The sequence below is a fragment of the Sus scrofa genome, chromosome 1 (assembly GCF_000003025.6).
Source record: "Sus scrofa isolate TJ Tabasco breed Duroc chromosome 1, Sscrofa11.1, whole genome shotgun sequence".
NCBI lineage: Eukaryota > Metazoa > Chordata > Mammalia > Artiodactyla > Suidae > Sus > Sus scrofa.
The window spans coordinates 169,914,463-169,935,243 of NC_010443.5; the positions used below are offsets into that span (position 1 = coordinate 169,914,463).

A 20,781-nucleotide genomic window follows, 5' to 3' on the forward strand; every position below is an offset into this window, starting at 1 on the left:
GTTAATCAAAACTATTCCCAGTAAGAAAATGGCTGTCAAAGATTTTTTGGGGGGGTACAGTCTAGTAACTATGAGAAACCAGTAGCATAGCTAGTCCTTCCCCACCACGAACTATTTTGAATGGATAGATTCAGAACTGAAAAAATCAGGTAGGATTTTGTTTCTCCCAAGACTCACTCACAGGCCTCACCCTCCAAGCTTCAGCTCTCATCTGTAAAATGAACTCCATCCCATTGCCAACGAAAGTACGAATGAGACAGGGCTTGGAAGGTGCCAGGAATGCTGTCTGATAAACACCAAATCCATCACTGTTTATAAAGTATTACGATAATCCCGTTATGCCCTCCCGCCTCAAGGAAATCGCTGGATTAAAACTGAAACCCCTAATCACTGAAAAAAGCAACGCTGAAGCGGGCCGGGAGTATCCGCACAGAATCTATTTTGAGGTGAGAGGAAGAAGGCCATCCTGCTCCCCGGGAGAGGAGGAAGCGGGAGAAGAGGATGAATGCAGGGTCCACGACGAGCCTACCTGTTGTTCCGGATGCTGACCAGCACGCACAGCACCAGCTCTAAGTAGGTGCGCAACACTTCTAGCCAACGGGATGAGAGCTGCAGGGCTTCGACTTCTTCCCCGCCAGTCCCGGTGTCGGCGCTGCCTCCATCGCCCGGGCCGCCGCCGCCGCTCAGGTAATTCTCCGCGGCGAACTCAACGCGCAGCTCTCGCACGAACCAGCCGCACTTGCGCATGAGGAATTCGAGCCGTGGCTGCTCCGCAGGCGAGACGCGGAGGCAGATGCGGAGCTGGGGCCAGAGAGCAGGATAGAAGAGGCACTCGCGCCAGTGCGAGCAGGAGGCCGAGGCCCGTAGCCGGTCGGAGGCGGACAGGAAGGAGAAGATGTGCACGATCAGCTCGCTGGGCAGCGACGCAGCGCCTGCCGCCTGCCCGCACAGAGCCATCCGGCCCCGCCGCCGGCTGCCGGTCCCCGGCCGCCTCCGCAATCCCCGGAGCAGCCCCCGCAGCCGTCGCAGCTGCTGCAGCCGCAGCCGCCGCCGCCGCCACCGCGCCACCCGGGCGGCCCCTGCTCGGGTTCCGGCTCCCGGTGGTCGGGGCTGCGGCACTGACAAGAACAACAACATCAATGACAAGGAAGAAGGGGGCGGAACCGTCGTAGGTCTCGGCGGAACCAAGTACAGCACAAGTTGCGGAGAGGGGGAAAGGCCTCTGCGGGGTTGGCCTCCAGACAGCCAGCCTGTGGCCTCTCAAACTTTACTCACGCGCGTCCGAGGCCTACACACTCAGGAACTTCAAAATCCTTGCTTTTACTGGTTAGGGGCCCGGAAGCGGCAGGACTAATTGTAAGGAAACGGCAGCCCTCCCCGCGCCTGGAGGCGGAGGCAGAGCAGTGGTAGGACCTGAGTTTGACGTCACCAGTGGTGGGAGGAGCCCGGCGTGATCCGGAGCTACTTCCGGAAGAAGGGAGCGCCCGGTTGCCGGTAGGAAAGGGAGACGCGGCACGTGACTCCTGACGCACGCAGGCTGTCGGGACGGGGGTGGGGAAGCGCTGGTGGTGCCGGTGTTGGGCGCCCCCTCCCGTCTCACAGAGACCGCCGAGTCCCGTCTTGTTTGTAAGTCGGTTAACTGGGGCGCTCAGGCAGTGTAAGTGGCGGAACTCGCGTTAGCGTAAGCGGGCGGTGACGCTTCTCATTATACGTTTTCCTGTTGCTGGGCTGAGGACTCAGAGCCAAAGTGCCGGCTTGGGTCTTTTTCAGCCTAACCTCCCCTCCCCCCTCCCCCGCAGAGAATTGTTGGGAGTTTCTGAGAAAAAGCCGCTAAGGCAGCAGGACCGGCGCCCTCGCGGGCTAACCCGAGGGGCTGGGTGAGGAGAGGAGAAGCGCGGGGAGGGGAGGCTGGACACAGGCCGCAAGCGGACCTTCCCTCGTGGTCAGACCTCGGAGTGGACAGTAGCGCACACCTGGGTGCGAGGGGAAGGAGTGAGGACAGCGCCACCCTTTGGATTTTGAGGGAGAAGAGAAAAAAAAAGGGCAAATGGGTTAGATCTGTTGGTTGATAATTAGTCTCTTATCCAGAGATTGAGGGAGACTGAGTTCCAGGTTTGGGGGCTCTAATTGTAAAGAAGTTTGTTGTTATGGTAAAGGTTTTCTTTAGCTCGGCGCCCGGTTTTTGAGGGAGGGATTTTTCGAAAGAGTGTCCTAACTTTATCACAACTCGGGAAGTAGTTAGTTAACTGACTGTAAGGAGCAGTGAAGTCAGAAAGAAATAAGCGATTTTATGTAATAATTGAGGATCGCTTTAATGAGGCTGCCGCTTCAAAGCCTTAACTAGGGTCTTGGAACAGCCGTGTTTATTTGTGGCTAACTCTCAGAAGCTGTTCTCCTGGATATTTTTAGCCCTCTGAGGGCAAAACTCTCCATTCATAATGCTTCCATGCCTTTTGATGCCTAGCACAGGCCCGTTACCAATAATATTGTGTTGGTACCTCAGTTATCTTCATTTCGGTACCTGTGGGGGGGGGGAAGCTATCATTCATGGTAGGTCACTTCTCTGAACCTCTTGTCTGTAAGAGATTTTTCTATGCAGTTATTATTATATCTTATGAATGGATTAATGAGCATTAATGGAAACAGCAGTGAATTAGGAAGTTGAGGCTTGGATTTAAATTTTTTATTTTTTAAAAGCATTCATTTTTTGGGGGGGGGGCTTGTCTTTTTAGGCCCGCACCCGCGGCATATGGAGGTTCCCAGGCTAGGGGTCCAGTTGGAGCTGTAGCTGCCGGCCTACACCACAGCTCACGGCAGCCCTGGATCCTTAACCCACTGAGCGAGGCCAGGGATGGAACCGGCAACCTCATGGTTCCTAGTGGGATTCGTTTCTGCTGCACCTCCATGGGATCTCCATCATTGAAATATTTTGAGTGACCCATGGACATCTAGATTTCCCACTTAATAGTAATTAAGTGTGCATCTCTTTAAAAGCGTATTATTACATAACAAAACTATCACACTTGAAAAACTTCTGTTGTCTAATAACCCATCTTCAAGTTTATCTAGTTATTTTCCAAATGTTTGTTATAGATGTTTTATCCAAACCAAGATCCGGTTGCATAGGCCGGCAGCTACAGCTCCGATTTGACCCCTAGGCTGGAACTTATATATGCCATGGATGCTGCTCTAAAAAGACAACCCCCCCCCCAAAAAAAAGGAAGTTCCCCTTCGAGGCTCAGCAGTAAGGATCCCAACTAATATCCAAATCAGGATCCAAGTAAGGGCCACACTTGTTTTAGTTTGTATTTAAAGCTTCTTTTAATCTAGAATAGTCACCCTCTTCCCAGCACTCATTTTTGGGGTCTCTCTGATTAGTTAATTACAGGAGGCTTATTGTGCTGTAGAATATCTCCCATCTGTAATTGTTTGGCTACTTTCTCTTGGTGTTTAGCTTACTACTCTAGTCCCTGAATTTCTAATAAACCTACATATTAATGTTAAAGGCTTGATTAGGTTGGTGACATCTTGATCTCCCTCCTTATAAAGTTTTGTGTTTTGTTTTTCTCTAAGTAATCTGTGAGATGTTATTTTCTACAAATGTCCAACTCCTCCATCAATGATTCACTTAATAGCCTTAACAATAATTGATAATTCTTGCCTGAATCATAATTTTATTATGAGTTGCAAAATAATAATTTCTAAGTCTTTTGTTCCATTTATATTTATTAATTTTCATTCTTCTGGATAGGAGAAGCTTTCTTTAACAAACTGGCAACATTTAGTTACCCTGAAATACAGCTCCTATTCTCCTATTGAAAAGACAGGAAAAAATGCCTAGTTCTTTTTCTTTTATTACCCATTTTGAAAGTAAGTTCTTTGGCCTCAAAGAGTGATGAATGAGTTTTTCTAGTTTTTATTTTTTCTGAATATCAAATTCTCATGGATTTTTAAAATGTTTTAATTTTCCTTTTTGATCCTTAAATTTTGATACTTCTAGAACACCTCACAAAGAAGTGTATGTGATTAATATTACAATTTTAAAAAATTCCTTGAGCATTTTTAGTAGAGGTAATACTGTACTGAGTGGGAGGGTAAGCTGGATTTTGATCTTTTTTTCTTTTTTGCTTTTGTAGTAATATAGCTGGGTGACATTTAAACACGTTGCTTAACCCTTTGGGGCCTCACTTATCTTCGTCTGTCAAGTAGAGAGTTTTTGCAAGGTTCCCTGCAGCTGATGTTCTCTGACTTTTTAAAAATCTGTTTTATGGAGATACATTTTTCATATGTAATTCGTTTCAAGTATACACATCAACAGTTTAGTAGTTTTATCAAATTTTACAACCATCACTGTAAATAAGTTTTATTTTTTTTATTTTTATCTTTTTGTCTTTTTGCCATTTCTTGGGCCACTCCCGTGGCATACGGAGGTTCCCAGGCTAGGGGTCGAATCGGAGCTGTAGCCACTGGCCTACGCCAGGGCCACAGCAATGTGGGATCCGAGCTGCCTCTGCAACCTACACCACAGCTCACGGCAACGCCGGATCATTAACCCACTGAGCAAGGCCAGGGATCGAACCCACAACCTCATGGTTCCTAGTGGGATTTGTTAACCACCGAGCCACGACGGGAACTCCCTGTAAATAAGTTTTAGAACATTTTCATCCCTTTAATGAGATTCCACATGCCCATTACGGCTAGTCCCCACTCCCACCTCCAGGCAGCCACTAATGCACTTTTTGTCTCTATAAATCTGCTGTTTCTGAACATTTGCTATAAATGGAATCATACAACATATATGATCTCTTGTGTCTAGCTTCTTCCACTTAGGATGGTGTTTGTTAAGTTTCATTCATGATGTGACAAATGTCATTAATCCATTCCTTTTTACTGCTGAATAATATTTATGTATATATTTATTTATTAATTACCCATTTACCCGTTGATTAACATACGGGTTTTTAGTTTTTGCCTATTATGAACACCATTTCTGTAAATACTCATGAGCAAGTCTTTTGTGGACATATGTTTTCATGTCTCTTCCATAGATACCTAGGAGTGAAGATGATACATTATATAGTCATTCCATGAATAACTTTTGGAGAAAGGCCCAAACTGTTTTCCAAAGTGGCTGTATCATTTTCCAGTCCCACCAGCAATATATGGGGGTTTCCAGTCTTTGACTCTTTGATGTTCTCAAGACATTCTCTGGTTGATTTGAGAACAATATTTTTCCTTTTTCTTAGTGTTTTACTAGCAACAAACTACTTTCTCCAATAATAATTTAATCTTTAATTATTACAAATACTTCCTAAAGGAAATAAAAATACAAATGATTTCCAACTTATAGTGGTTCATTGTACTTATGATTTTTCAACTTTACAATGGTGAGAAAGCGATATTCATTCAATAGAAACCATACTTAGGGTTTTGAATTTCGATCTTTTCCCATGCTAGTAATATGTTATATTATACTCTCTCATGATGCTGGGTAATGGCAGTGAGCCACAGCTTCTAGTTGACTCCACATTTCTTTTTTTTTTTTTTTTTTTTTTTTTTGTCTTTTTCTGGAGCACCTCCAGCGGCATATGGAGGTTCCCAGGCTAGGGGTCCAATTGGAGCTGCAGCCACCGGCCTACACCAGAGCCACAGCAACACTGGATCCGAGCTGCTTCTGCAACCTACACCACAGCTCACGGCAACGTCAGATCCTTAACCCACTGAGCAAGGTCAGGGATCGAACCCTCAACCTCATGGTTCCTAGTCGGATTCGTTAACCACTGAGCCACGACGGGAACTCCGACTCCACATTTCCTGAGGGTAAATAGTCAGTACACTTCAAACCATTCTGTTTTTCACTTTTAGTATAATATACAATAAATTGCATGAGATATTCAGTGCTTTATTGTAAAATAGGCTTTGTGTTAGATGATTAGCCAACTGTAGGCTAAGTGTTCTGACCATGTGTAGGTAAGCTATGATGTTTGGTGTGGCACATGGAAGTTTCCATGCCAGGGTTTGAATCAGAGCTGCAGCTGCTGGCCTACACTACAGCCATAGCAACACCAGATCCCAGCTGTGTCTTTGACCTGCACCACAGCTCATAGCAACACTGGATCCTTAACTCACTGAGCAAGACCAGATGTCAAACCCACATCCTCATGGATACTAGTCAGATTCTTTTTTGTTTGTTTGTTTGTTTTGTTTTGTTTTAGGGCCATACCCGTGGCATATGGAAGTTCCCAGGCTAGGGGAGGAATTGGAGCTATAGCTGCTGGCCTACACCATAGCCACAGCAACACTAGATCTGAGCCATGTCTGCGACCTACACTACAGTTCACGGCAACACTGGATCCTTAAACCACTGAGTGAGGCCAGAGATAAAACCCTCAGCCTCATGGTTCCTAGTCAGATTCCTTTCCACTGAGCCATGACGGGAACTCTACTAGTCAGATTCTTAACCCACTGAACCACAATGGGAACTCCCTGCTAAATGCATTTTTGAGTTACGATATTTTCAGGTTATGATGGATTTTTTGGGGGGACATAACCGCATTATAATTTGAGAAACAGCTCTATATTAATATGCTATAAAATAAAATTCAGCTTCTTAGTGGTGTTTCTAGATTTTTAAAATTTAATTTTCATATTAAATGAAGGATGATAGGAATAGTCTTATTAATGACAGTGAGCTAAGATATGAAATAAGGTATGACTTTGCTCAGGTACAGTTAAAAAACAGTAAATTTGGAGTTCCTGTCCTGGCTCAGTGGTTAACGAATCCAACTAGGAGCCATGAGATTTCAGGTTCGATTCCTGGCCTTGCTCAGTGGGTTAAGGATCTGGCATTGCTGTGAGCTGTGGTGTAGGTCGAAGACGTGGCTCGGATCCCGGCATTGCTGTGGCTGTGGTATAGGCCGGTGGCTATAGCTCCGATTAGACCCCTGGCCTGGGAACCTCCATATGCCACGGGTCTGGCCCTAGAAAAGACAAAAAAACAAACAAAAAAAACAGTAAATTTCATTGATGACATACAATTTGTTTATTAAGCCAACGTCTTTGATGTGAATCCATAAGTATTTATTGAGTATGTATATTCTTAGCATGTTAAATGAATTATGCTATTGCTCTTGACATTTATTATCCTAGATAGACTAAATTATTTTTGGTAAACTTTTTTTTGATAAAGTAACAAAATTGACTTCTTTAAAGGACAAGAATGAAAGCACATTTTGTGAAGTTGCAGTGTCTGAGCTATGATTCAAAGTGTGGGAGGAAGTATTGACGCTATGAAGCCCGTAAGTACTCAGTAGTACTAAGCTTCTGGTTCCAAAAGTGGCATATTGTCACTATAGCAACTACCCATGCTTATTTGGATTTGAAACCCAGACAACGAATGATGGGTAAGAGTACAATGTCAAGATGGATGTGTATCCTGGTGGATTGATATGGATGTCTGTTGATGGTCAAGTGTTTGTTCCGTTTTTCTTATGTTTATTATGATTGATTCTTTCGTAGTGGTATTTTAATTCTTGTTAATTTATTTTCTGGAGAGAAGTTAAACATTCAATATTCTTACGTTCTTCCTTTTCTAATATGCTAAATTTAATGCTTTTTCCAGTTTGGTTATTAGGATATTAAATATATTTCTGCTATAAGTTTCTCACTGTCACTGTTTGGCAAGTTGCCAAACAGTAATTATAAAACATAACTTTATTATGCCGAATCGCTTGGAATTTTATAACAGAAAAAACCTGTAATACAGATTTTATTTTAGCTACATCATGAAAAAATGTTCAAGGCTACCAATGAACATTCACATTGCCTAAATTCAAACATTCTTTGAAAGAATTTTCTTTTTCCTGAGCAGAGTCTAGGTTTCAGATGCTGTTGGCAGGTAGAGATGACTTAGATTCCTTCCAATTATCTATTAGTTGCTTATATAAGTTTACTTAGAGGTACAGGAGCCTCCTGGGAGAACAGAACTGGAAACTTGATTCTCTCCACCTTTGTCTGACCAATTGAAATGGTTCCTAGTGAAGTCATAATACAGGAAAAAGAAATGAAGGTTTGAAGGGAACTTGTCTTTAGGGTAGGATAAGTCTGCGCTGGTGAGCTAAACATAGGACAAAGGACCATGTCGTTTTTTCCACCTAGTTGTGTATTGTTGATGTCAGAACTGATCTTTACCAAGGGCCCCACAAGTTGGTTGGCCAAGTTTGTGAACTGAAGGATCTATATCAATAAAGCAGGGATTGATAGCTCATATCCTAAAGGAGATAGGAGCAATAAGAGAAGAACTGGGTCCTGAGCAAGATGACGGTTAGTGGCGAGTACTGGACTTACCAGAAGATGTTTTTCCCAGTGGGAAACCAGCTCTGTGTTTCCAGATTTCCCAGTACTTAAAGAAACTAAAGTACTAATTTTTTTTTTTTAAAGATGAAATGTCCTAATTGTCTACCTTCACATTAAAAATATCCTGTGGGCCAAACAAACCAGATTTAATCTGTAGGACACCAGGTTACAACTTCTTAACCTAAGAGTTCTTATACATGTGAGCTGGGGCAACTTTGTTTTCCAAGAACTAGGCCTGCTAGCTAATTCCTGTATTTTAAATCCACTCCTAGAGCTACTTTTTTTCTTACTTTTTTTTTGGGGGGGGGCGGTGCTGTACCTGTGGTGTATGGAAGTTTCCAGACCAAGGGTTGAGTCCGAGATGCAGCTGCTGCCTACACCACAGCTGTGGCAATGACAGATCCTTGACCCACTGGCTGGGCTGGGGATGGAACCCGCTCAGAGACAATGCCAGATACCCAACCCACTGGCCATAGCCTGAAGTCTTAAAGCTATGTTTTTTCCATTCATTCCTTTCACAGTTTAAAAAAGAAAGGGGATTTCCCGTTGTAGTTCAGTGGTAACTAATATCCATAAGGACATGAGTTCGATCCCTGGCCTCATTCAGTGGGTTAAGGATCTGGCATTGCTGTGAGCTGTGATGTAGGTTGCAGACCTGGCTCGGATCCTGGGTTGCTGTGGCTGTGGCGTAGGCTAAAGCTGCTGCTCCTATTCAACCCCTAGCCTGGGAACTTTCATATGGTGCAGGTGTGGCCCTGAAAAGAAAAAAAAGAAAAAGAAGAAGAGGTTTAACTTAATGACTATTTTATAGCATTACTGTTTCTTGCCTTTTATTCAAGAGGATGGGTGTTTTTAGAGGCACCTTTTGTTACCTAAGATGTTAATAAAAATGTATTAAAAACCAAATACTGCTGTCTTTAATGCAGTTGATTCAAACAATCGGTTTCCTTGACTTCCAGTCAAAATCAGTAATTGGATGATTTTAATTATCTTGGTTGGAGTTGTCCAGCTTATATTACTTATAGGCAGTATTGTACAGTGGGGCTCGTAGGACTTTTACTCCAAGGGTCCTGTCTCTAAGCAGTCATTTTAATTGGGTTTCTTTAGTTGCTTAACTAGCTTAAGTAAGGAGGTTCCCCCCCCCTTTTTTTTATACATACTTCAGGGAGTTTTGAGGACATCCATACACACACATGCGTTAGAGCTTACCTGAGCCTCATGCGGACTAAATGGGGACCTGTAAACAGGAACTAATTGTTTCGTAATCTCTCTTTCTCAGCAGGCTTCCTTTGCCTTTTCATCTTGCAAGGGGCCCAACTGCTGGCCCTTACTAGGCTATATACTCTTCTAGCTCAAGTATCCACTTTCATTTAGAGATTTGTTCTTTGTCTCTAGTTAGAATTCTTGTGAGAATCTGATTGGACTATTTTTGGAAGATAGGCTACAAAAAAAGCTGATGGCATTCCTATCGATTGGCTGCTTTAAGGTAAAGTGTCCTGCCCTAGTTCAGTTTGCTGAGTTTAGGAGGATAGAGTAATGTACTGAATGCTTTGGACTGATGGATGTGGGGATTTGGGTGAAGAGAGAAAGGAGCTTTGTCTAAACCAAGGTATGGACCACAACCACTAGGAAACCTATTAGTACAGTAGATACAATGTCTTAGTGACCTTTTATCCAGAGATGCCTAGAACTTTGTATTGAACAAAAATGGCCTAAGCTGATAACTGACCTCTTAAATAGTTGTTGAGTAGTGTGCAGATAGTCTCTGGCTTCCCTCATTCCTGGAATAACCATCAGACTTCCAGGTTATACTGGTTGAATAGCCATGAGACTCTGTCATGAAGAGATATTTCCTTCATGGTCAATTACTGTAATATCCTCATTGTAGATTTTAATATTTAATCCTTTGGAAAAATCTCTTAAGCCTGTTAAGTGCTGAAAAGGTGAAATGAAGTGAATATTTACGTACAGTAAACATTAATTGGAGTGTTGCTTTGGTTTAGGGGAAAAAGTTTCACCTGCTATGCCGTGGCTGTGGCTGTGGCACAGGCTGGCAGCTGCAGCTCCAATTCGACTTCTAGCCTGGGAACTTCCATGTGCCTCAGGTGCAGCCCTAAAAAAAATAAAAAAAGAAAAGAATTTTTTAAAAGCCAAAATGATATTAAGTAAATTTCTAAATATTAAAATTTATAAGTTCTTAACTGCATTCTCTAGGAATGTGAACTACTTCACTTATATTTATAAAGGGGGAACTCATACCTCTGCACCACAAGGAAAATATAACAAATTTCTAGTCACTTGAAGGATACAGGGTTTTTTCCATGGTATTCAGTTTATATATAGGAACATTCTCTCATCTCTGAAATCTAGCCTTAAGCAAGAAGTTTCTAGTAGAAATTTATTACTTTTTAAAAAAATTAGAGTAATACATGAATATGACAACAACAACAAATGTACAAAAGTGCTTTTGATGAAAAGCAACAGTTTCTCATTCCTTACCTCCCATTGTTAGGTCTACCTCCAGAAACAAGTATTTGAACTATTTTGCTGTATTTTTCTTTAGGTAACTTTAAATTATATGCTCTTACCTACATTCCTTGATTGGTTAACTATCATCTGTTTACTCTCTTTTATAAAAAAATGAAGATTTAGTTCAGTTACTCCCCTTTCCCTTCTCCCTCTGCCATCTTTCTACCAATGTTTGATAGTTAATTGTACTTTAAGTTTTTCTCTTTATACACACACACAGTTTATATTATTGAGGTAACACTGGTTTATAACATATAAATTTCATATATACAGCATTATACTTTGATGACTTTATTCCAAACAGAGTGCTCACCTCTAAAAGTCTAGTTTCCATCCATCACCATACAGGTGATCCTCTTTATCCATTTTGTCTTCCCTCCACACCCCTTCTCCTCTGGTAACCACCAATCTGTTCTCTGTATCTATGTGTGTATTTATTTATTTATTTATAGAAAATATTCCACATATGACTGAAATTATACAGGATTTGTCTTTCTGTGTCTGACCTATTCACTTGGCATGATACTCTTAAGTCTATCCATGTTATAGCAGTTGGCAAAATTTAATCTTTTTTTAAGTTTTGATTCTTATGTTAATCAGCTTTTCTTCATAACAGTCACCTTCTTTTGTGTATAAGAGAGAAGATTATGACAGATTAGGTAACTGTTTTAGCAGATATTCACTTCTTGGTCTTGCAACTTCCTTTGGCCGAAAGAACTTGGGCGGAAGTGACAGTGCACCAGCTTTGAGCCTAGGCCTTTAGAGGCATTAAATATTTCCACTAGCCACTCCAATCTTTTCGTAATAAAACATGTCCTAAGCATCTTTTGGCCACCATCGGAACCCCAGATAGTTCTGCCTAAAGCAGAACTGCCCTAATTGATGTAAAGAATTTATTTATAAGTGAGAAATATATGCTTATTTTTTTATGTTACTGAGATTTTGTGTTTGCTTGTTTTGCAGGAAAAAGTTAATTTAATATGGATACCAAGAAATGGGGTGGTGCTATAACAAAAACTTAAAACACATGTCATTGGTTTTGGGACTGGGGTGGTAGTTAGCAAGAGGAGGCTAGAAGAGGAAGGTAGACATGTTATATAGTAGCAAAACATTTGATAAAACTTTTGTCTGTGGTAACCTTAGGAGTTTTTGGTGCCTTTTCCTTGTTCATCTTTCCCTCTGTAAACCCTACCTGGCTTTTAATTCCTTCCCTATCAGTATCTGTCCCTCAGGTAAGTTCTATACAGTTTATTGTGTCATCAGCATGCGATGTCGTCTCTGACCTCTGTGCCTTTGTACTTGTAGTCTCTAGTTTGAGGAGTTACTACCCCTTTCATATCTGAGTTCTACTTAAATACCAAATTTCACTTTTTTTTCAAGAGCCTGTACTCTCTACTCCAGACTTCAGTGATCTTTTCCCTCTGATTACCAATGAATCTTATTTATCCATGTTATATATCGTTGTCACACTTTCAGTGTTCTTTCCCCCAAAATATAGATTCCTTAAAGGAAAATCATATGCTTTATACCTCTTTGAATATACTACAGTGTCTAGCATAGTGAAGAGTTCATGCTGAGTACATAATCAGTATTCATTGGTTGAAGCTCTGAGTTGTTTAGACCAGTGCTATTCAGAGCGCACTCTGCAGATAGGTACTGGTTCATGAACTGTTACTATTATGCTGGAATATAAATACCAAAATTGAGAATAAGCTTTAGAAACTTATATAGAATCTTGACAGAAATTATATGTCTGTCAAATTTATAATAAAAAATGTTGTTTCTATTTTTCATGTTTAAAAAATTCTGGTAATTCATTTAAATTTCATCTTATAGGAGTTCCTGTCGTGGCGCAGTGGTTAACGAATCCAACTAGGAATCATGAGGTTGCGGGTTCGATCCCTGACCTTGCTCAGTGGGTTAATGATCCGGCGTTGCCGTGAGCAGTGGTGTAGGTCGCAGACGCGGTTTGGATCCCGAGTTGCAGTGGCTGTGGTGTAGGTCGGCGGCTACAGCTCTGATTGAACCCCTAGCCTGGGAACCTCCATATGCCGAGGGAGCGGCCCAAGAAATGGCAAAAAGACAAAATAAATAAATAAATAAATAAATAAATAAATAAATAAATTTCATCTTATGAAAGGATCTGTCCAGGAAGTTCCCATTGTGACATGGCGGAAATGAATCTGACTAGTGTCCACAAGGATGTGGGTTTGATCCCTGGCCTTGATCAGTGGGTCGGGGATCCGGCATTGCTATGGCTGTCTTGTAGACCAGCAGCTGTAGCTCCATTTCGACCCCTAGCCTGGAGCTTCCATATGCTGTGGATGTGGCCTTAAAAAGCAAAAAAAAGGGGGGGGGTCTGTCTACAAAGGATTAGGAAAATTTTTAAAACTGCATCTCATCACAGATTGTTCATATGCATGAATATTTTGCAATGAAGTGATTAGTATATTTTGACAAGAAGAAGAGGATTTCACAAAGGAGATGATATCTCTTCTTGTAGGGTGAGTAAGATTTGGATGGTTGTAAAGCACTGTGTCGTTTCCAGTAGGGGTAGCAGGGTTTTGGGTTACAAATGGAGGAGAGGTGTGTTAACATGATCAGTGGTGACAAGGGAGAGAAGAGTCCTAGCAGAATAAAAAATTAATTCCACAGAGAGCTGACTAGGTTACCAGAGCTTTTCCTATTTATTTGGTTACTGCTTGAGTTGTTGTATGATGTAGGCCTTTTTTATTCCCATATTTCTGTTGCTGATTTTCTGTGGGACTAGTAGTAGTGAATACATTTAAAATTTTGCCTGTTTGAAATACTTTTTTAACTTAGTATTTAAAAAATTAAATGGTTTATTGAAATGTTGCAAAATTTATTATAGCTTTAATATGAAGCTAAATAAGTAACATATAATAATGAAGAATAGTTAATAATCGGTAAAAAGTATTTAATTTTTTATTAGTTTTTAAGCCTAAACAGCATAAGTTTATTTTCTCATGGTACTAGAGGCTGGAAGTCTGAGATAAGTGTAGATGTCCTTCTTCTCTCTCTGTCCTTTAGTCTTTTTATGTGTATGTCTGTGGTCTGATCTCCTTTTCTCACAGGGACATCAGTAATATTGGATTGTGACAATCTTAATGACCACATTTAACTATAATTACCTATATAATGTCTCCTGTCTTCAAATCTATATAGTTACATTCTGAGGTACCGGGCATTAGGATTTCAGTATATATAAGGTTGGGGGAAACAATTCTGCCCATGGAAGGAAGTGTATGAGACTAGTTTATTTTATAGTTTTAATGACTCAGAATCCTAAGGTGGCAGGTTTGGAACCCAAGGCTTTAGTAGAGGAATTTGTACTTATTCTTTTGGTAGAAATTGCTGCATTGTGGACAAGCTTTAACATCTTACTTGATTCTGGTCTGACTACCATAAAAATGCATTGAAAATGCTACTTCACTGGAGGAGTACAGTATCCCATTCAGTTGGTAATCTTCCTGTCATGGAAGTTTTTTGCCAGCTCTAGTTTTGAATGAACACAGTAAACATAATGGTTAAAATATCAATTAAAAATATCAGTTAAAAAACCTACTCTCCATACTTTGTATGTCTTTTTCCCTATGTGTTCTGACCTTGCTCATAGCTGCCTACACATAGTTGTCTGTAGCTTCTGGGTTTTGCAAAATTGTTAAAAAACCTTACTTGAAATCATCTGTTTTTTTTTTTTTTTTTTTTTTTTTTCTTTCCTACTGTTCTGCCTTGACTTTGTTTTCAGCTCTTGCTCTTCAAGATTGGGATACAGAGGGACCTTTCTGTCCTTTACCACACAGTTCCTTTGACAGGAATATCAAGATTTCCTTCAGTTTGCAATTATGTGTTTGGCTTTATTAATTTATTTTATTTTTAGTCTTTTAAGGGCCACACCCATGGCATTATGGAAGTTCCCAGGCTAGGGGTCGAATCAGAGCTGTAGCTGCCAGCCTATACCATAGCCACAGCAAAGTGGGATTGGAGCTGCCTCTGTGACCTACCCCACAGTTCATGGCAAGGCTGGATCCTTTTTTTTTTTTAATGATATTTATTACATTTATAGTTATACAGTGATCATCACAACCCAATTCTATAGCATTTCTATCAAGGCTGGATCCTTTAACCCGCTAAGCAAGGCCAAGGATTGAACCCACATCATCATGGATACTAGTCAGGTTCATTACCACTGAGCCATGACGAGAACTCCTGACTTTATTCCCTAATTTCAACACTGACTTTTTTCATACTATATTTTCCTAGTTTTGTAATTTAGTTTGGTTCTTTTAAAATTTTTATTTATGGAGTTCCTGTTGTGGCGCACAGGGAACTATATCCACCTTCTTGAGACAGACCATAATGAAAGATAATGTAAGAAAAGGAATGTGTATATATGTATGACTAGGTCACTTTACTGTACAGCAGAAATTGGCACAACATTGTAAATCAACTATACTTTAATAAAAAATAAAAATAAAGAGTTCCCATTGTGGCTCAGTGGTTTACAAATCCGGCTAGGAACCATGAGATTGCAGGTTCAATCCCTGGCCTTGCTCAGTGGGTTAAGGATCCGGTGTTGCCATGAGCTGTGGTGTAGGTTGCAGACGTGGCTTGGATCTGGCGTTGCTGTGGCCCTGGCGTAGGCTGGTGGCTTCAGCTCTGATTAGACCCCTAGCCTGGGAACCTCCATATGCTGCAGATGTGGCCCTAGAAAAAGACCAAAAAAAAAGAATATTGATATAAACATTGCTCTTAGAGAATTAACATTTAGCTTATAGCAGAAAATATGAGCTGAACTGCTTATTTTTTACTTGTAGTAAAATATAGGTGGTACAAAGTTACCATTTTAAGCATATAGTTCAGTGATATTAAATATATCAGCATTATTGTGCAACTGTAACCACTGTCCATCTCTAGAACTTTTTCATTTTTCCAAACTAAAATTCTGTACCCGTTAAAAAAATAACTCCTCATTTCCCCTCTCTAACCTGAAGTAAGTATTTTAAATTTACTTTTTTTTGGTGTTTTCTTACTGTTTGCTACCATGAATAAATATGTATTGAGTACTTGTATATATGAAATTGGGCCAGATGCTGAGCAGGGTTGAATTATATTTATAAAGAAAGCTGAGCAGTTTGCCATTAGGTGGTTTCCTGGGTGACAGAGTCTTGCTGTATCATGTTCTTTGTTTTACATCCACACTCCATTAAATGTGCAAAAGTACATAGCTGTTTTTTTGTTTGTTTCAGAGTACCAGGAAAATGCCTAATTTCACTTCTCTGACAATTCTAAGTCAGGATTGAACTGAAATATTGCTTTGATTTCATCTGATATTTTGAGTACTTAAATGAATATATTTGCAGAATTGTTAAATATGAAAGTAGATGGAAGCTTGGTTTTTTTTTTTAAAGCCTGGAGAAATTTTTGTAGCTCTGTATATTTTTAAGGCGTCCTGGTTTTATTCCTTCCTCCCTAACTTCTTTTTGTTATGTTCACTTGCACATCTTCCTTCCCCTGGCCCCATAGGTTGCCTGTGTCTCATGGCTTTTGTCTTTAGTCTTTTGCTTAGAAATCTCACCTTTTTCAATTCAGTTACCACTCTGTGAGAAAATAACTCCTACAGTTGACCCTTGAACACCACATGTTTGCACTGCATGAGTCCACTTATATGTGGATTTTTTTCTATAGTAAACACTACCGTACTACACAATTTGTAGCTGGTTGAATCTGTAGGTGTAGAACCATGTTTATAGAGGGCTGAGTATAAAGTTATATACAAGTTTTTGACTGGGTAGAGGGTTAGCATCCTTAACCCCCATATTGTTCAAGGGACTATTAAACAATACCCGTTTGAATATTAAGGTATTCTTAATATTGAGTCACAGTTCTGAACCTAGAATTGTCCTTAAATCTTTGCTTATATGGTCTGGTATTACCTCAAATAAACATGTCTAATGTTGGACTTAACATTTTTTTCATCCACTTTAAACCTCTTCCTCTTTTTTTCTCTCTCTCTTCAAATAGCACTACTATTCTTGTCATTACCTAAACTTGACGTTTAGCAGTAGTTTGCTCTTTCTATCCCTGTTCTACCAGTCACCAAATCCTACCAACTGATTCTAGCTATTATTATGATCATTATCACATATGACCCTTTCCATATTTATTGCACTCTATCCAAAATAGGGTCTGATAAGCTGATGCTGAGGCTACTGCAATAGTCCTCTACCAGTAGAGTTTTCTCTTGAATCCTTATACCACTTTTTTGTATAACTCTCACATGAAAGTTATGAAAGTTTATTTTGTATTATGGTTAGTTACATATCACCATTGTCTTTTTTCATTTCTGCACTCTCCAGAAGGCTTGCATTATAGTTGATGCTCAATATATGTTTTTGAGAAAATGGTATTTTAACTGTAGTTTCTTCTTCTTTTAATGTATTTTGTACAACATTGCCATGTTCCTTCATTCACTTAACAAATATTTATTGAGTGCTTATTATGTACCAAAGACTCTTAGCTGCTAAGGGTATAGTAATCAACAATAAAAAGCTTATGACTCTGGTGGCTTACATTCTAGTGAGGTGGAGCAATGACAAAGTAACAAAATATGTAATGAGGTAGATGGAGATAACTGCAAAGGAAGAAAAATAAATGAAGGGGGGATAGGGAGATACGGAGTATGTGGGATGAAAGGTTGACATTTTGGAGAAGGTGGCCAGGAAGGCTCTTCTGTAAAGGTGGCATTTGAGTAAAGTCTTGAAGGAAGTGAGTGGGGAAGGCAGTAGATATCTAGGGAAGAGAGCTCCAGGCAATGGGAGCAGCAGGTGTAAACCTTGGGTGCAAGGGTGCCTGGCATATTTGAATATTGGGGAGGAATGGAGTGAGTTGGAAGATGGGTAGTAATAAACAAGGGTGTGAGTTAGGAGGAGAGGTATAGAGTGGGAAAATACAGATTGAGTAGGCCTTGTAGGACATGATTAGGAGTGTGTGTGTGTGTGTGTTTCTTTTTCTTTTTTTTTCTTCTCTAATGAAATGTCTGGCTTTAGGAGGATTTTGAACTTACAAGTGACATCATCTGACTAACATGTTAATGGAATCATACTGGCAACTATAACTGAGAAGAGAGAGGAAGCAGGGAGATCAAAAAAGAGAGGAGCTTTGATACAAATCCTGGTCAGCAACAATAGAGGTTCAGACCTCAGTGATAGTGGTGGGAGTAGTGAGAGGTATCCTGGTTTGGGATGTAGTTGAAGTAGAGCCAAGAAAATTGGATTGGATGTGAAGCATGAGGGAAAAGAGTCAAGGAATATTTGAAGATCTTTGACCTGAGCAGCTGAAGAATGGAGCTGCCATTACCTGAGATAGAGGTGCTCCTGAGAGAAGCAGGTTTGATAGTGGGTTTATTAGGCGTTAAGCTTTGCACATGCTAGGTTTGTGATTCTTCCTTGATATCCAAACAGAGCAAGAATGTCTATAAGTTCACTTGGGTGTATTAGATTGAAATTCAGGAAGGTCTCAGAGTCATCAGTATTGAGATAGTATTTAAAACCATGAGACTGGAGTTTCTGTTGTGGCTCAGTGGTTAATGAATCCGACTAGGAACCATGAGGTTGTGGGTTCAGTCCCTGGCCTCGCTCAGCGGGTTAAGGATCCGGCATTGCCGTGAGCTGTGGTGTAGGTTGCAGACCCAGCTCAGATCCCATGTTGCTGTGGCTATGGTGTAGGCTGGCGGCTACAGCTCTGATTAGACCCCTAGCCTGGGAACCACCATATGCCACGGGAGGGGCCCAAGAAATGGCAAAAAAAACCAATAAATAAATAAATAAATAAAACCATGAGACAGAGTCATCTAGAGAGTGGATGTAGAAAGAAAGATTAAAATTTTTGGAATATCCTGTATCTCTGCTTAGTACATACCCTCAGAGACTCTGGGTTCACCACGGCCTTTCACAGTGTAGTCTCAGTCACAATGGAGTACTTATGTTGCCTGAGATCTCCTTTTGTAGTGCAGCCTTCCTATTTTGCTCACCTTTTCACTTTTACTTACAATGTTTTCTTCTTTTCCACCTTAAATCCAGTTTTTTTCCAAACAGCTTTGTCTTATTACTGCAGAATTTACTATGTCTTTAATTTTAATTACAGAATTACTGCAGAATTACTATTTATCTTTTATCCTTTTCTTTTTAATGGCTGTACTGGTGGCATATGGAAGTTCCCTGGCTAGGGGTTGAGTTGGAGCTGTAGCTGCTAGTGTACGCCACAGCAACACTGGATTTGAGCTGCATCTATGACCTTTACTGCAGCTTGTGGCAATGTCAGATCTTTAACCCACTGAGGGAGGCCAGGGGTTGAACCCGCATCCTCAAGGAGAAGATGTTGGGTCCTTAACCTACTGAGCCACAACAGGAACTCTTTTTTTTTTTTCCCTCCGGTCTTTTTAGGCCTGCACTTGGAGCATATGGAAGTTCTCATGCTAGGGGTCCAGTTGGGGCTGTGGTATGCTCCGGGCATATGGAGGTTCCCGAACCAGGGATTGAATGAGTCACAGCAGTAACTGGAGCTGCAGTTGTGGCAGTGCTTTAACCCACTGTGCAGGGTGGGGGATAAACCTGCACCCTTGCAGTGACCCAAGCTGCTGCATTCGGATTCTTAACCCACTGTGCCACAGTGGGAACTCCCTCTGTTTCTTTTTCAAACAACAGTTATTCTGTCTCTCTCTCTCTCTTTCTCTCCAGGGCATATGGAAGTTCCCAAGCTAGGGATCTAATCGGAGCTGTAGCTGCTAACCTATGCCACAGCAACAGCAACACAGAATTTGAGCTGTCTGTGACCTACACCACAGCTCATGGCAATGCCAGATCCTTTACCTACTGAGCAGGGCCAGGGATTGAACCCGCATTTTCGTGGATGCTGGTCAGTTTCATTACTACTGAGCCATAACTCCCTCAAACAATAATTATTCTATTTCATTTTGTGAAAGTCTGTCTTTATTGCACTCCTCCTTATTTTGTTTGTATTTTAAAGTTCATTTTATATATACATATTTTTTTCTTTTTTGTTTTTTTGCTTTTTTTCAGGATCACACATGTGGCATATGGAAGTTCCCAGGCTAGGGGTCTAATTGGAGCTGCAGTTGCCTGCCTACACCATAGCTGTAGCAATGCCAGGTCTGAGCTGCGTCTGTGACCTACACCAGCACAACAGCTCATGGCAATGCCAGATCCTTAACCTACTGGGAGAGGCTGGGGATTGAACCTGCATCCTCATGGATACTAGTCAGGTTTGTAACTGTTGAGCCACAACGGGAACTCTCAAGTTCGTTATATTTTTATATGTCCTTTTTTTTCCTATTAAGCTTTATGGCGGGGACCATGGTTTTTAATGTCTTCCACAGTGGTCAGAACCCTAGTTCTAATCCTCAGGGAATATCTCTGGAGAAACTGAAAACACTAGAAACCCAGAGGAATTAAGGCTTTTCAGGAACATCTGCACGTTGATTCCGCTTTCTCCTATTAGATAAAAAAATTTTGGCATTATTGGCATTGAGTTTGGTTCAAGAACCAGCAGGAATCCAGATGTTTGTAATTTCTTCCCGTTGCTTATAGAGCTTGTTCTTCCCATACTGGTGATGTAAGCCCTAAGCATAAAAGAGAAGGGGAATCATAATAGTTAAGCTTGCCGAATATTGCAAGACCCTACCTTGTCCTCTCACTGGTAGTACATGACTCTGTAGAGACCAATGGAAGCTATGCAGAGATATGCTACATCTGTCCCTGCTCTTAGTGGCAGCCGCACTGCTGATAAGATTTTGAATCCTTGGAGTTCCCATCGTGGTGCAGAGGTTAATGAATCCGACTAGGAACCATGAGGTTG

At 40.9% G+C, this 20,781-nt stretch overlaps 1 protein-coding gene and 1 long non-coding RNA gene across 4 annotated transcripts in view; one reads left to right on the forward strand and one right to left on the reverse strand.

Annotated features, from left to right (window-relative positions):
• FBXO33 (F-box protein 33) overlaps positions 1–1,394 on the reverse strand; it is a 38,668-nt gene extending 37,274 nt beyond the window's left edge. The window contains exon 1 of the mRNA XM_001926592.7: positions 530–1,394. Coding sequence (XP_001926627.2) covers positions 530–1,137 — 608 coding nt within the window. The 5' untranslated portion in view covers positions 1,138–1,394. The remainder of the gene's footprint in view (positions 1–529) is intronic.
• The window catches only part of LOC102162695, a 706,046-nt gene continuing 686,602 nt past the window's right edge, over positions 1,338–20,781 (forward strand). For all 3 annotated transcript variants that reach the window (XR_002338915.1, XR_002338918.1, XR_002338916.1), the window contains exon 1: positions 1,338–1,626. This is a non-coding gene — a long non-coding RNA (uncharacterized LOC102162695). The remainder of the gene's footprint in view (positions 1,627–20,781) is intronic.